The sequence below is a fragment of the Dendropsophus ebraccatus genome, chromosome 3 (assembly GCF_027789765.1).
Source record: "Dendropsophus ebraccatus isolate aDenEbr1 chromosome 3, aDenEbr1.pat, whole genome shotgun sequence".
In the NCBI taxonomy this organism is placed as follows: domain Eukaryota; kingdom Metazoa; phylum Chordata; class Amphibia; order Anura; family Hylidae; genus Dendropsophus; species Dendropsophus ebraccatus.
This window is the reverse complement of record NC_091456.1, coordinates 10977569-10994635: the sequence shown is the minus strand read 5'-3', so window position 1 is coordinate 10994635 and position 17067 is coordinate 10977569. Positions and strand designations below refer to the sequence as shown.

Genomic DNA, 17067 nt, shown 5'->3' with positions numbered 1-17067 from the left:
AATTAAAACAAGAAAAACACAAAAAAACAGGGCAAAAAATGCATCAGTCCGATGTATGCTTGGTGGCTCCACAGTAGTCTACGTGCTGGTGTTACGGACGGCGTCTGATCAACTCCACAGGTGTCCTTACAAAAAGGCTTGAGGTAAGAATCTATAATATAAAAAAATAAGAAAATGAATAAAAATAAATGAATACAGCATTCAATAATGAATATTGTGATAATATACAAAGTGTGTTCAAAAAGACAGTCTACTCAGTGAGGAAAGTGATAGCACCATGTACGGTTCTTATACCAGGACACAACCTATGTGCCTTCTTTATATACAATATTTGGGCAATATTTTATAATCCACATTGAGTCCATGTGGTTTTAATGAATTGAGTCTGGAAATCCATTGCAACTCCAGACGCTTTAGCATAACATGTCTGTCACCACCTCGTGTAAGGGGGGGTACTTGATCAATGATCATACATCTTAAATCACGTTCTGAATGGTTGGCTTCAGTAAAATGTTTCGGGACCGGAAGATCCAGGCGACATTTTCTAATAGTATACCGATGTTGTGTGAGACGAGTGCGTGCATCATAAGTGGTTTCACCTACATATAGGAGATGACAGGGGCACCATAGTAAATAAACGATCCAGTCAGAACAACATGTCAGGAAACGTCTAATTTCATAACTTTTACCCGTAATCGGGTGAGTAAATGTAGAGCCTTTCTGTATGTGTCTGCAATTAATGCAGTTGTGACATGGAAAACATCCCACGATTTTCTTTCCAAGGAAAGTGTCCCGTGGGACATTACTGATGGGTACTTCAGTTTTTACTAGGTAATCTCTGAGATTATTGGATCTGCGATACGACATGAGTGGTCTTTCTTGAAATTGTGGAATGGACGGGTAACTGTTTCGGATGACCGGCCAATGTTTATTGATGATGTTAGCAATTTGTGGACAAGTGGAATTATATGTAGTAACCAATGGAACTCTATTGGTGTTAGATGGTATATGTTTTTTGATAAGAAGATTTTCCCTGTCAATGGCAATTGTATCTTGCATATGTTGCTGAATTAATCTATTAGGGTAACCACGTTGTAAAAATTTAGAAGATATTGTGGTGAGTGTAGATGTCACATGTTTAGGCTCACTCACAATACGTTTAGCCCTCAAAAATTGACTCTTGGGTAGGCTGTTAATCATTTGAGGAGGATGGTTAGATTCAAATCTAAGTATTGTGTTTCTATCCGTGGCTTTGGAGTAAAGTTTGGTGTGTAGTTTGTGATCCTGAATGTACACCTCTGTATCAAGGAATTGTACCACAGATTTAGAGAAATTCAAAGAAAACTCAATGTCCGGGTCGATAGTGTTTAGGAAGGAAGTAAACTGTAGTAATTCCGTCTCATTACCGGACCAAATGAGGAAGACGTCGTCTATGTATCTCCACCAGCCCAAAATGTGTCGGGCATGGTGGGACACATAGACAGACGCCTCCTCAAGTGACTCCATATACAAATTTGCATACGATGGGGCCATATTAGACCCCATCGCCGATCCCATTGTTTGCAAAAAAAATTGTCTGTCAAAGATAAAAAAATTACAAGTCAAAATCAATTCCACCAGTTGTAATATAAATGTTTGGCATTCCTGTGAATAATTCAGATCCATAAGTATCTTGCGAATGACTGCAAGGCCCTTAGCATGTTTAATCGATGTATATAAACTTGTGACATCTAAGGTAGCTAAAATGACATTTTTAGGAATGTTGACATTACGGATCTTGGTCAAAAAGTCCGTGGTATCCCTGAGATAAGATTTCATAGAAATAACTCTAGGTTGAAGTACTTTATCCACAAAGATCGAAGCATGACTCAAAAATGAGTCCCTACCAGAGACGATAGGACGTCCCGGGGGGTTGTTTAGATCTTTGTGGATCTTTGGCAACAAATACAGTCGTGGAATCTTAGGATTATCAATCCACAAGAATTCATGCAATTTTTTGTCTATAATAAGGGCGGAAAAGGCATTATCTATGACATTTCTAAACCGTTTTCTAAAAATGTCAGATGGATCCCCTGGAAGTCTACGATATACATTAGTATCGTCTAGTTGTCTGTAAGCTTCAGTAACATAAGAGGAGGTGTCCATTATCACTATTGCACCCCCTTTGTCAGCGGGTTTAATAGTGACATGGACATTCTCCGCCAATTCCTTCAAAGCCGCATGTTGGGATTGGGTGATATTAGGTTTTTTTATATATCCCTCAGGTGTATGAGCCCTCAATTCTGCAATATCCTTTTTAACCAAATCTATATATGCTTCAATGGCATGTGGGGTAATCATAGGTACAAAGTCACTTTTGTTATACAAGTCAAAGTTATGTAACTCAAGTTCAGTACGTTTAACCTCAGAAACACTGCTAGGTACAGATTTACTCCAAATATGCAATTTGAGTCTACGAAAAAATTGAAACAAGTCTAGCTCAAGATTAAACCAGTTAATAGATGTATCTGGGCAAAAGGATAATCCTTTGCTCAGTAACTCAATGTGTATAGCAGATAACGGAAAAGAAGAAATATTTACCACGGTGTTTTCTGTATCCATGGTTATTGTTTGTTGGTTTTTTTCGCTGTCGCCCTTTTCTGCTGAGTCTTTTTGAACACACTTTGTATATTATCACAATATTCATTATTGAATGCTGTATTCATTTATTTTTATTCATTTTCTTATTTTTTTACATTATAGATTCTTACCTCAAGCCTTTTTGTAAGGACACCTGTGGAGTTGATCAGACGCCGTCCGTAACACCAGCACGTAGACTACTGTGGAGCCACCAAGCATACATCGGACTGATGCATTTTTTGCCCTGTTTTTTTGTGTTTTTCTTGTTTTAATTTTATTTTGTGTTTTTCTTCTTTTTTATATTTTAGTTTGATCAATCTTATTTTCTTATGTTTTTGGCATAGTGGCTGAAGACCCACACTGGGGATTCCTCTTCCTATCTTGACCTAGTGGTGCCCCCACGGGGGTAGTGGTACCATAGCTTACGGATATTTAACCATACCCGACTAGCCGTTGGTGTCTGCTGTTGAGATTGAGGGTCTAATGTTGGATCCTTGTCTCTCCCCTGTGTTAATTGGAGTTGCATCATCTATCAGATAGTGTCGGTTCACACTGTGCGTTTTACCCCGAATATGGTGTGAGTGTCACCGCCACGATTTTGTGCCGTCATTTGAATATAGACCCATTGCCAGTTTATATAGAATTTTAGATCCCTTGAATACAGACCCAGTGCGGATAGCAGGTCTTTTCTTTATTTCATTTATTTATTTGTTTAGTTTACTTTATGTTTTGGGCTCTGCGTCTATGTCCGTTCCATCGCGAGACTTGGTCCCGCACATGCGCAGTCATACTGACACGCACTCAGTTGCGTCCATATTGATTTGCGTTCCACCAGTACTTCCACACTAGAGGTGTGTCTCCATGCCGTCTACGCACGTTGGTAACTATTGGATGATGGATATCGCTCACCAGGTGTTCCTTAATGGTTAATTAACTTTTATCATCTAAATATATGCACTGTATACACTTTAATTGTACACTTTACACTTATGGATATTTATCCTCATAATTATTATGTTTTTTTCATATACCCACCTGTAATATATGTTTTTCAACATGTCTTTTTCACTAATTGATGTCTGTGTCGTCACTCTATTGAATTACTCACGCATGTATATAAGATTTTGATGTGTTAGTGTGTTCACTATGGCTTGAGAAAGGTCCATATAGTATGGACTGAAACGTTGCTGTATTTTTTATGAGCAAATAAACCTCACTTTATTCACGATTGGATGTGCCGCTACATTTTTGGATCCTATATTGTTCCGCCTTGAATCGGGCGGTGAAAAGCGGGCACCCTCCCTCACCTCTAGTGCCGTGGAACTTTTTGATTTCTATTATGGATTCTTCCGCTGGCACAGAACCCCCTACGGGGGCCACCTCATCGGTGTTTTCAGCTACTACCCTTGCTCATGGATCGGTTTACCTGGAGAGGGATGCGAAGCGCATCATGGACGGTTTAAAGCGGGACACTTCCTTTTTACGTGCCCCTTCTCTTATCGACATCAAAAGAGAGTACGAGATGGAAACAAAAAAGTGTTTGGGATTAGAACTGCACCTGGCTACCTTAGGTGAATACTACCGTGAGCAGCGTGTTCCACGAGGTATGCGATCACAACTACGCCCTACTTTACTTACTACAAATGAAGAATTTAAAAAGAAATTCGAACATATTTCCAATTGCTACGCTTTGGACATTATTTTACTTAATATTGAATATCTACAAAAAGATTTGATATCTCTACAAGAACGCGTTGCCCACTGGGAAACCGCACTCAAGAATGCTATGCCATCTGGTGACTTCACTAACTACATCCAAAAACATAAGGAATATTTGGATCGACAAGAAAAGGACATTGAGGAGACAAAGAAGAGAAAGTGGCATAGGGACGATAAGGATTATACGACCGGTAACTTATACACATGGAACAAGGGACTTACAACTACTCGCCGGGGAAACAATCCACAAAGCCCCAGTATGGATATGTCTACAAGGCCTTTTTTAGGCCAACAGACTGTCAGCCAAAAAGACGCACTCGAAGAGGGGGCAGAAGGCGGCACAGACTTTACAAACACCCCGATAGCCAGAACTCGCACTCAGCAGAAAAGGGCGACAGCGAAAAAAACCAACAAACAATAACCATGGATACAGAAAACACCGTGGTAAATATTTCTTCTTTTCCGTTATCTGCTATACACATTGAGTTACTGAGCAAAGGATTATCCTTTTGCCCAGATACATCTATTAACTGGTTTAATCTTGAGCTAGACTTGTTTCAATTTTTTCGTAGACTCAAATTGCATATTTGGAGTAAATCTGTACCTAGCAGTGTTTCTGAGGTTAAACGTACTGAACTTGAGTTACATAACTTTGACTTGTATAACAAAAGTGACTTTGTACCTATGATTACCCCACATGCCATTGAAGCATATATAGATTTGGTTAAAAAGGATATTGCAGAATTGAGGGCTCATACACCTGAGGGATATATAAAAAAACCTAATATCACCCAATCCCAACATGCGGCTTTGAAGGAATTGGCGGAGAATGTCCATGTCACTATTAAACCCGCTGACAAAGGGGGTGCAATAGTGATAATGGACACCTCCTCTTATGTTACTGAAGCTTACAGACAACTAGACGATACTAATGTATATCGTAGACTTCCAGGGGATCCATCTGACATTTTTAGAAAACGGTTTAGAAATGTCATAGATAATGCCTTTTCCGCCCTTATTATAGACAAAAAATTGCATGAATTCTTGTGGATTGATAATCCTAAGATTCCACGACTGTATTTGTTGCCAAAGATCCACAAAGATCTAAACAACCCCCCGGGACGTCCTATCGTCTCTGGTAGGGACTCATTTTTGAGTCATGCTTCGATCTTTGTGGATAAAGTACTTCAACCTAGAGTTATTTCTATGAAATCTTATCTCAGGGATACCACGGACTTTTTGACCAAGATCCGTAATGTCAACATTCCTAAAAATGTCATTTTAGCTACCTTAGATGTCACAAGTTTATATACATCGATTAAACATGCTAAGGGCCTTGCAGTCATTCGCAAGATACTTATGGATCTGAATTATTCACAGGAATGCCAAACATTTATATTACAACTGGTGGAATTGATTTTGACTTGTAATTTTTTTATCTTTGACAGACAATTTTTTTTGCAAACAATGGGATCGGCGATGGGGTCTAATATGGCCCCATCGTATGCAAATTTGTATATGGAGTCACTTGAGGAGGCGTCTGTCTATGTGTCCCACCATGCCCGACACATTTTGGGCTGGTGGAGATACATAGACGACGTCTTCCTCATTTGGTCCGGTAATGAGACGGAATTACTACAGTTTACTTCCTTCCTAAACACTATCGACCCGGACATTGAGTTTTCTTTGAATTTCTCTAAATCTGTGGTACAATTCCTTGATACAGAGGTGTACATTCAGGATCACAAACTACACACCAAACTTTACTCCAAAGCCACGGATAGAAACACAATACTTAGATTTGAATCTAACCATCCTCCTCAAATGATTAACAGCCTACCCAAGAGTCAATTTTTGAGGGCTAAACGTATTGTGAGTGAGCCTAAACATGTGACATCTACACTCACCACAATATCTTCTAAATTTTTACAACGTGGTTACCCTAATAGATTAATTCAGCAACATATGCAAGATACAATTGCCATTGACAGGGAAAATCTTCTTATCAAAAAACATATACCATCTAACACCAATAGAGTTCCATTGGTTACTACATATAATTCCACTTGTCCACAAATTGCTAACATCATCAATAAACATTGGCCGGTCATCCGAAACAGTTACCCGTCCATTCCACAATTTCAAGAAAGACCACTCATGTCGTATCGCAGATCCAATAATCTCAGAGATTACCTAGTAAAAACTGAAGTACCCATCAGTAATGTCCCACGGGACACTTTCCTTGGAAAGAAAATCGTGGGATGTTTTCCATGTCACAACTGCATTAATTGCAGACACATACAGAAAGGCTCTACATTTACTCACCCGATTACGGGTAAAAGTTATGAAATTAGACGTTTCCTGACATGTTGTTCTGACTGGATCGTTTATTTACTATGGTGCCCCTGTCATCTCCTATATGTAGGTGAAACCACTTATGATGCACGCACTCGTCTCACACAACATCGGTATACTATTAGAAAATGTCGCCTGGATCTTCCGGTCCCGAAACATTTTACTGAAGCCAACCATTCAGAACGTGATTTAAGATGTATGATCATTGATCAAGTACCCCCCCTTACACGAGGTGGTGACAGACATGTTATGCTAAAGCGTCTGGAGTTGCAATGGATTTCCAGACTCAATTCATTAAAACCACATGGACTCAATGTGGATTATAAAATATTGCCCAAATATTGTATATAAAGAAGGCACATAGGTTGTGTCCTGGTATAAGAACCGTACATGGTGCTATCACTTTCCTCACTGAGTAGACTGTCTTTTTGAACACACTTTGTATATTATCACAATATTCATTATTGAATGCTGTATTCATTTATTTTTATTCATTTTCTTATTTTTTTATATTATAGATTCTTACCTCAAGCCTTTTTGTAAGGACACCTGTGGAGTTGATCAGACGCCGTCCGTAACACCAGCACGTAGACTACTGTGGAGCCACCAAGCATACATCGGACTGATGCATTTTTTGCCCTGTTTTTTTGTGTTTTTCTTGTTTTAATTTTATTTTGTGTTTTTCTTCTTTTTTATATTTTAGTTTGATCAATCTTATTTTCTTATGTTTTTGGCATAGTGGCTGAAGACCCACACTGGGGATTCCTCTTCCTATCTTGACCTAGTGGTGCCCCCACGGGGGTAGTGGTACCATAGCTTACGGATATTTAACCATACCCGACTAGCCGTTGGTGTCTGCTGTTGAGATTGAGGGTCTAATGTTGGATCCTTGTCTCTCCCCTGTGTTAATTGGAGTTGCATCATCTATCAGATAGTGTCGGTTCACACTGTGCGTTTTACCCCGAATATGGTGTGAGTGTCACCGCCACGATTTTGTGCCGTCATTTGAATATAGACCCATTGCCAGTTTATATAGAATTTTAGATCCCTTGAATACAGACCCAGTGCGGATAGCAGGTCTTTTCTTTATTTCATTTATTTATTTGTTTAGTTTACTTTATGTTTTGGGCTCTGCGTCTATGTCCGTTCCATCGCGAGACTTGGTCCCGCACATGCGCAGTCATACTGACACGCACTCAGTTGCGTCCATATTGATTTGCGTTCCACCAGTACTTCCACACTAGAGGTGTGTCTCCATGCCGTCTACGCACGTTGGTAACTATTGGATGATGGATATCGCTCACCAGGTGTTCCTTAATGGTTAATTAACTTTTATCATCTAAATATATGCACTGTATACACTTTAATTGTACACTTTACACTTATGGATATTTATCCTCATAATTATTATGTTTTTTTCATATACCCACCTGTAATATATGTTTTTCAACATGTCTTTTTCACTAATTGATGTCTGTGTCGTCACTCTATTGAATTACTCACGCATGTATATAAGATTTTGATGTGTTAGTGTGTTCACTATGGCTTGAGAAAGGTCCATATAGTATGGACTGAAACGTTGCTGTATTTTTTATGAGCAAATAAACCTCACTTTATTCACGATTGGATGTGCCGCTACATTTTTGGATCCCAATCATTTACATAGAAACATAGAAAATTGTCAGCAGTAAAAGACCACTCGGTCCAGCTAATCCGCCTTTACATTACTTCCTACGTTAGAATGATGTGAGGCAGAGATGAAAAAAATCTAAATGTCTCGGTTTTATTTTAATGTATAATACTTGATGTCTGTTTCACTTTCGGAATTCATACACCATGTATATACATTTATACGTGATAACAGTTACTCCTTAAAGTGATACTGTCACCCCCTCTTACGTTATGTGCGGTGGACAGTGTCACCCAAGGGAAAGGGAGCCCAACTACTGTGACGCTCCGCCTAGGTGACACTGTCAACCGATGAAATGAAGCGATTTTAGGGTACAAACACACACCGTATATGCAGCAGATTTGATGGTGCAGATTTGATGCTGTATTCAGTTATTTAGATCTAATCTGCTGCGTATCTGCTGCATATACGGTGTGTGTGTTTGTACCCTCCGAGCAGAAAGACGACAAAGACAAGTTTTACAGGTATATAATGAATGTGCATCATCTAAGTGAATAGTGAGGAGAACCCCACAGGGTAAAGAGGTGACAATATTACTTTAAACAAGCATTCTGTTTATACCTGTATATGGCTGGTCCCTTGGATAATCTTTTTGAAAATCATCCTTTATTCTCAGGTCACAGAGGTGTGTCTGTAACACTAATAGCGCCCAACCCGTTCTCCGACCACCATGTCGTTAAACACCTCCTTACTGAATGATTGACAGGAGGCTACATTGAAATCTTGTGCCACTGAAGATGAGACAGCTGTCAATCATTCAGTGAGGCGGTGTGTGTGTGTGTGGGGGGGGGGGGGGTTGCCTGGTAAGAGAATCATGGTTGGAAAGCAAGGTGGGTGCCAGACACACCTGACACTGTGCCAGAGAATAAAACATGTTTTTTACATAGATGATTAATACAAAGGTATAAACAGAATTCATGGTTAATAAGTGACTGGTAACTGCCAGCATGTTACATACACTTACAAAAACTATCTAGTAAGACGCATACCTGATGGGACAGGAAATATTCTGCTTGCTTTTGGGAAAGAGGTCCATTACATGCCAATTCTTCTTCTCTATGGTAAAACAATAAACTTAGGAATCACAGTATAATCATGTACAGTACACATTACATACAGCCATAGAGCCATTGTGTTCACAGAAAGTTCAGACTGAAGACAAAATCATCAGATCTATGGAGTGGAGTTTAACCGTAACCGTTCCATCCTAGCACAAATCTAGAACAACAACAAAATGCTAGATATTTGTGAATGTTTGTGTCAAAATCTAACTCAATGCACATACATTAAAAAGACGTGTGCTCAGTAGTCCACAATATTCATGAGCTGGTGCTCTGGCCCACCCACTGGTAATTGGCAGGGTTCTGTCTGACCAGTATTTACAAAACTCTGCCAATTGCAGATCGCACCAGCAGAGAAAAGTAACAGAGTGTTTTACTCTGGGCACCTGTCACCAGACTTGTTGCCATTAGAGGAGCATAATTCTGGTGACAGTTCCTTTGGCATTAAATGTACTTACATGTACGTGCATACTAGCATTAAAAAAAGACATACAGTAGAAGAAGCAGCCTGTGTCACTAGCACAGCAGACACAGAACAAGAGGTGGTTGACAGTTATCACCATTCGCTAAGAGATATGCAAGTGTATCAGGACCAGGACTTATGCAACCCTGCAGTTCCAGACGAAGCCACTGCTCCCTTTTTATGGCAGCCAATGTAAAAAAATTAAAAAAATATTTTTATTAAATAAACTAAAATAGTAATACATGTATACTTCCTACACTGTTATGCTACAAAGTTATTTAAAGCGATTCTGTACTCACAATCTGACCCCTCAAACCGCTTCTACCTTTAGATAGTTGCAGGTGATGCAGTTATTGTCCTAAAAAACAACTTTTAAATTTGCAGCCCTGTGTCAAATTGGCGTGGCCTAGAGTGCATGTGCCCAAGCCTTGCACCGCCTCTCCGTCCCTCCTCATCATTAGGACTGCCCTGGCAGGATTTTTCCTATTTATCACCTTTGTGAACACTGCGCATGTGCTAGATCGTCAAGGCACCTGTGCAGTGTTGACACAAGTGATGAATAAGAAAAATCCTGCCAGGAATTGCTAATGATGAGGAGGGATGGATAGACGGTGCAAGGCGTGGGCACACAAATTCTAGGCCATGCCAGTTTGGAACAGGGCTGCAAGTTTAAAAGTTGTTTTTTAGGACAATAACTGCATCACCTGCCGAAAGGACCCCAGGACAGATCTTGGATTAAAAGCAGCTATCTGATGGTACAAGTGGTTTAGGGGCGGGTCAGATTGTGGGTAGAGTCACTTTAAAGGGGTTGTTCACCCAAAAAAATTTCTTTCAAATTAACAGGTGCGAGAAAGTGACAGATTTGTACTTTACTTCTATTAAAAAAAAAAAAATCTCAAGTCTTCCAGTACTCATCAGCTGCTGAATATCCTGCAGGAAGTGGTGTATTCATGTGTGGTCAACAACAATAAATTATAGACAATACAATACAAAATCTTGGGAATCAGCTCACCCCACGCGAGCAGAGATGCATACATAACACGGTTCTCAGGAAGGCTGGAGCTCGTGGATAAAGGTGCGGGCCGTATCCCGTATGTGCAAATCCAACGTAGGAAAATTCCACAGCTCCTTGTAGTGGTAAGGAAAAAGAGGATTTTTTACTCACCGTAAAATCTCTTTCTCGTAGTCTTCATTGGGGGACACAGATACCATGGGTATAGGCTGCTGCCACTAGGAGGCGCTGACACTAAGAGAAACAAAGGAAGTGACTCCTCCTGAGCAGGATATACCCGCCCACAGGCACTGAGCTAAACCAGTTTGTACAAGAGCAGTAGGAGAAGTCAAGAACAGGTAAAGTAGGAATAACACCAAAAACGGAGAAAACTACCATACCGAGGAAAAACCCCAAAAGAAAATGGGTGGGTGCTGTGTCCCCCAATGAAGACTACGAGAAAGAGATTTTACGGTGAGTAAAAAATCCTCTTTTCTCGTGCGTCTTATTGGGGGACACAGATACCATGGGACGTCCAAAAGCAGTCCATGGGGTGGGAAAGATAACCGCTAGACAAGAGCGCTTGGTGAGAAGGCACAGAATAGCACCAACACAACCATCAACTAGGAATAGAGCAAGGGATGATGCTGAATGCATCAGAGAAAACCCCTACAGGTCCGCAGCAAAGGAAAAAATGTCTAGTCCCTGGAGCAACGTGCTGCACGGCAGACAGAGTGGGTTGTGTCCGTCCTGGAAGCCAGCAACATGATGTAACATCGAGTCCAACAGAACTAGTAGGCTAGATGTGGGGAAAAAAAGCAGACGCCCAGCCAAGTGGGTGACCACAGGCGGCAGGGACTTACTCTGAGGTAGAACAGAATAAAAGGCAAATACAACCATGACGGGAGAGACTGGAAAATGTTTCATGGCACATAGAGGTCTAAGGCGTCAAATAAAGGAGAGAGAGGACTGAGAGTCTCTCATAGAAGGTGCCACATGAGATGCAGGAGAAGCTGCGTCCTTGACTATGGAGCTGGGAAGAATGGCCAGGCTGAAAGCTCCATAGGCCTAGGAGTACAGTCTTCACTGAGAAGACAAAACTTGAGAACAAGAGAAGCCATGGCCTATGACATGAGTTATCCCATCTAAGAAACACATGTTAATAAGAAGAATCAAGCTGTCCAAGCATAATGCAGTCCAGGGAAGGAAGGAGCTGGAGGAAGGAAAAACAAGATCAGAATCTTGAGTAAGTTGTCCTGGAAGGAGTACAGTAGTACCTGGTACCCCGCAGTGCCCGGCAGAAGAGAGGAGCAGAGGAAAGCCGGTAAGCCGGGGAAAAAACAACTCCATGGGCTGTTAGAGCCTTAGAAAGGAGGTTGATCATATAAAACACTCCGCTCCAAGGAAGCCTAGAGGTACTCGAGAGCCTGGAGTCCCAGAAGAAAACTGTGAAGGGAGGTCAAGGTAAGGCTGATGGGCATGGGAGTTGTCACAGGACAATGGGCACAACAGGTAATACATAGACTAGAGTCCATATGTAAACTAGATCCAGAAACCAACGCCTCAAAGGGTGAGCAGAGACGTTGCTTGGTAAGAGCAGAACAGCAAATGTAAGTCCTGCCAGAATGGGCCAGTGAACAACCCTGTTTCCAAGGAGAGGAAACCCTTAAGGGATTAAGTTCTCAAGGAATCCACATGGGAGACAACATAAGGGAGGGGGATGGCCAGTCAACAACAAGACCAAGGACAAGGAATTCAAGCAGGAGTGCTCATAGAGGCCAGTGAGGGTCAGAAACCCACACCTGCCTGTCGGAAGAAGCTATTACGGAATAGCAGTCCTCAGGAGGATACTTATACTAAATATTCCATCCTCCTGGAGGAGGGAAGGGCTGCTTGAAGATTTTCTGACTGAGTGGTAAAAAACCAAACCCAGGATGGGGGGGGGGTCATGCACAACAGTGCCTTAAGCCAGGGAGAAGGAGTAATGGTGTAAGCGGGAGCACTGCAAAACCCTGAACTGAGAGCAATGCTTCATAGTCCATATGGCCAAGCAAGGACACCTGGAGAAGCTAGACCACGAAGAGACCATACACCTATGCTTAGGACGGTAGAGAAACAGTGCAGGCAGTAAACAGGAAATCCTCACCCTGTGAGACTGCCATAGGCAGATGCAGAAGGAGAAGTCCTAAAGTAGCACTGTGATAGACATGTAGGCAATTGATGTCCTACATACACCAGGGGTAGAAGAAACCCTTTACTGTTTTACCTGAGGAGCAGAGAGGCCTCACTTCATCCAGATCAAAGAGGGGACGGCCTAAGCAATTCAAGCCATACTACTGGGGAACAGCCAGCGAGACAAATGCCAGAACATGGTAGTTATGCCCAGACAAAGGACAGAAGAACTACCCTGACAGTACCAGGATGAAATAGTGACCGGATCTGTATGCTGCCGGCCACTCAGAGGACCAGAGTATGAGAGTCCAACAGTCCAGGGGCAGGTAAAGCGAGGGGTTCTGTACCTCGTGTAGTGGGACACGTAGCAGGATGCTTGGGCTTTAGAAAGGATACAGCCCAAGAGGAATACAACAAGGTTACGCTGCCTGAGAGCAGGTAATGAGACTTGTTAGTGGAAACATATAGAAGACAACATGGTGTAGTAACAAGTTACCCCATGATGATCCCCTGAAGTGACAGGCACAGATCATGGAAGTCCTACGAGGATGAAAGGTAATATACAGGGTAACACGAGCAGAGTAGCTGCAAGCAGTAAGTAACAGAAGACCAGCATTCAAGAGATACAAATACCTGGACTGGAAACAGGTAACGTGCCTGGTCAGACCTGTAAACAGAAGCCTACAGTGTGTGCCCTGGGAGCAGGGAAGAGATCAGGACTGTGTCCCTATGTAAATGAGGACTGAATATGAGAACTGCCCAGCATCACCAGGATAGTGAGCAAACCTGAAGGTGGTGTATTACATCGTGTAACAGGTTACCACAATCTGTGCACACCGAACTACAGGTAATGTAGTTGGAGCCATATCATGCAGCAGAGGGCAGAGGTCTGAATAACCTTGTACCACCACCTGGGAGGGGGTAACATGTCCAGTTCTATGTCTGTGACATCATGTAGTAAAGGAATCTATGTCATGAAGATGAGAGGCAGGTCTGAAGCACCGCCCGCTAATGGGTGATGTGAGTGACAGGACTGGAAGCTCTGAGTAACACCGGAACAACGACTGGCAATGGGTGATGAGTCTGGTCCCGTAACCTGTCTAACAAACCATGTAGCAGACGGTTCTGTTGTGAGAGCACAGGAACACAGCATAGTAATAGGTAATGTGTCTGGTTCCATGTCCTGCTTGCGACATCATTTAAAAAAGGATTCTGCCTCAAGAACACAGTAGTCCCCTTAGGAACGGTAATGTGTCTGGTCTCATGTCCTGCTTGTGAAACCATGTAGCAGAGGGTTCTGCTCAGAGATAGTTTGTCAACGAGTAACGTGTCTGGTTCCATGTACATACCGTGACACTGTGTAGCAGAGGGTTCTGCTCAGAGCACAGATACACTGTCTGGAAACAGGTAACGTGTCTGGTTCCGTGTACTTACAGTGACACTGTGTAGCAGAGGGTTCTGCTCAGAGCACAGATACACCGTCTGGAAACAGGTAACGTGTCTGGTTCCGTGTACTTACCGTGACACCGTGTAGCAGAGGGTTCTGCTCAGAACACAGATACACTGTTTGGAAACAGGTAACATGTCTGGTTCCGTGTCCTGCTCGTGACACCGTGTAGCAGAGGGTTCTGCTCAGAGCACAGATACACCACCTGGATAGCGGGTAACGTGTCTGATTCCATGTACTTCTCGTGACACCATGTAGCAGAGGGTTCTCAGAGCACAGATACGCCACCTGATAGCGGGTAATGTGTCTGGTTCCATGAACATCTCGTGACACCATGTAGCAGAGGGTTCTCAGAGTACAGATACACCGCCTGGATAGCGGGTAACGTGTCTGGTTCCATGTACTTCTCGTGACACCATGTAGCAGAGGGTTCTGCTCAGAGCACAGATACGCCACCTGATAGCGGGTAATGTGTCTGGTTCCATGAACATCTCGTGACACCATGTAGCAGAGGGTTCTCAGAGTACAGATACACCGCCTGGATAGCGGGTAACGTGTCTGGTTCCATGTACTTCTCGTGACACCATGTAGCAGAGGGTTCTGCTCAGAGCACAGATACACCGCCTGGATAGCGGGTAACGTGTCTGGTTCCATGTACTTCTCGTGACACCATGTAGCAGAGGGTTCTCAGAGCACAGATACGCCACCTGATAGCGGGTAATGTGTCTGGTTCCATGAACATCTCGTGACACCATGTAGCAGAGGGTTCTCAGAGTACAGATACACCGCCTGGATAGCGGGTAACGTGTCTGGTTCCATGTACTTCTCGTGACACCATGTAGCAGAGGGTTCTGCTCAGAGCACAGATACACCGCCTGGATAGCGGGTAACGTGTCTGGTTCCATGAACTTCTCGTGACACCATGTAGCAGAGGATCTCACTGAGGGCACAGAAACACTGTATGGTGATGGGGAATATGTCTGTGCGTATGTGGTTGGAGGGGAACCAGAGTGTCTGTATATAAGTATTAATGTAATCTTATATATATAAAATCTGACACAGAGGTGTCAACCAGCACCAAAAATGCTGGATCTGCAGACCAAGGGTTGCTGGAACATTATATGGAACATTGGCCATAATAAAACATGATGCAAGCCATTCTTATATATGTAATGGTGTAATAACCACTTCCACCAGTAGGTGGCAGGAGAGATGCATCAAGTGTCCCAAGCTGCTGGAATAGAAGGGCAGTGTGTGTGGTAGCTCCATCAGGAGACCACACACACACATACACATACACATGGCAGGGGGAGGGGGAAGCAGCATCCCTCAGTGCAGGCTCTGGAGAGAGCCAAAAGGGGGAATGCCACGGTCCGCGCTGCACCCGAAAAGGGGCGGGGCCTACCGGGAGGGGGCGGATCATCTTACTGTGAAGGCTCCACCGAGAGCCACAGGTAAGATTAAGGTGGGATGCTGCGGCCCACCCGACTCCCGAAGGGGGCGGGGCCTGCCGGGAGGGGGCGGAGCATTCCAGTGCAGGCTCCACAGTTAAGAAAAAAGGCGCAATTCTCCGGGCCGCGCGGCACCCGGAAGGGGCGGGGCTTACCTGAGAAGGCGGGGCATCCCCAGAGCAGGCTCCAGTGAGTCAAACATAATGAGAAGTAATGAAGAGGGCCGCGCAGCGCCCGAAAAGGGGCGGGGCATATCAGGAGGGGGCGGAGGTAGCCCTGTGTGTACTCTGGAGAGCCACAATATAGGGAAAAAAGGGCAGGATGCCGCGGCACCCGGTAAGGGGCGGGGCTTAGGGAAAAGGGGCGGAGCATCCTTTAGTATGGTCTCTAGAGCCACATGAAAAGGAAAAGTGCGGGAAGCTGCGGCCTGCGCAGCACCCAGTCAGGGGAGGAACATCCCTCACAGTGGCACCCAGAGAGAGAGAGACACTAATAAAAATAAAATAGTGGAGAGGGCTGGCCTGCTACCGACTGAGGGGAGAGGAGTATCTGCCTGGGGAGGGCTGCAAGTGACTGGAGAGGGAGAGCTGCCTATGTGGAGTAAAATGGCGGCCTGGGAGGGAGGGCAGGGAGAATATACTCACCAGGTAGGAGCACATACTCACCATTGTCGTCTTCAGCCGGTGGGTGCCTCACCTTAACGCGCCAAGCTTTGGGGGGCGAGGCGGGAAGGGGCTGTGCGGATACAGAGTCCGCAGAAAGGCGACCAGATAGTCAGACTGATCTGGGGCCCTGGTGTCACGTTGCCGGCCGGTGGCGACCGAGGGGTGACAGCCCATTTACATTTATGGTCTGTTCCCTGGTCGCATAGTGAGGGGATCAGGGTGAGTTTTAGATAACCCACCGTGCCCAAGAATCCATAGGACCTGGAAGGAAAAAGAAAAACCAACTAACTAAACATAAAGGAAGAAACTGGTCTGGAGAACCCAGACCTGTGTCTGCCTCCTACTGACACTAAGCTAAACTGGTTTAGCTCAGTGCCTGTGGGCGGGTATATCCTGCTCAGGAGGAGTCACTTCCTTTGTTTCTCTTAGTGTCA

At 43.6% G+C, this 17067-nt stretch overlaps 1 protein-coding gene across 2 annotated transcripts in view; it reads right to left on the bottom strand.

The window, feature by feature from the left end:
• ANAPC5 (anaphase promoting complex subunit 5) overlaps positions 1-17067 on the bottom strand; it is a 48195-nt gene that overhangs the window by 18081 nt on the left and 13047 nt on the right. For both annotated transcript variants that reach the window (XM_069960901.1, XM_069960900.1), the window contains one exon: positions 9373-9439. In XM_069960901.1, coding sequence (XP_069817002.1) covers positions 9373-9439 — 67 coding nt within the window. The remainder of the gene's footprint in view (positions 1-9372; positions 9440-17067) is intronic.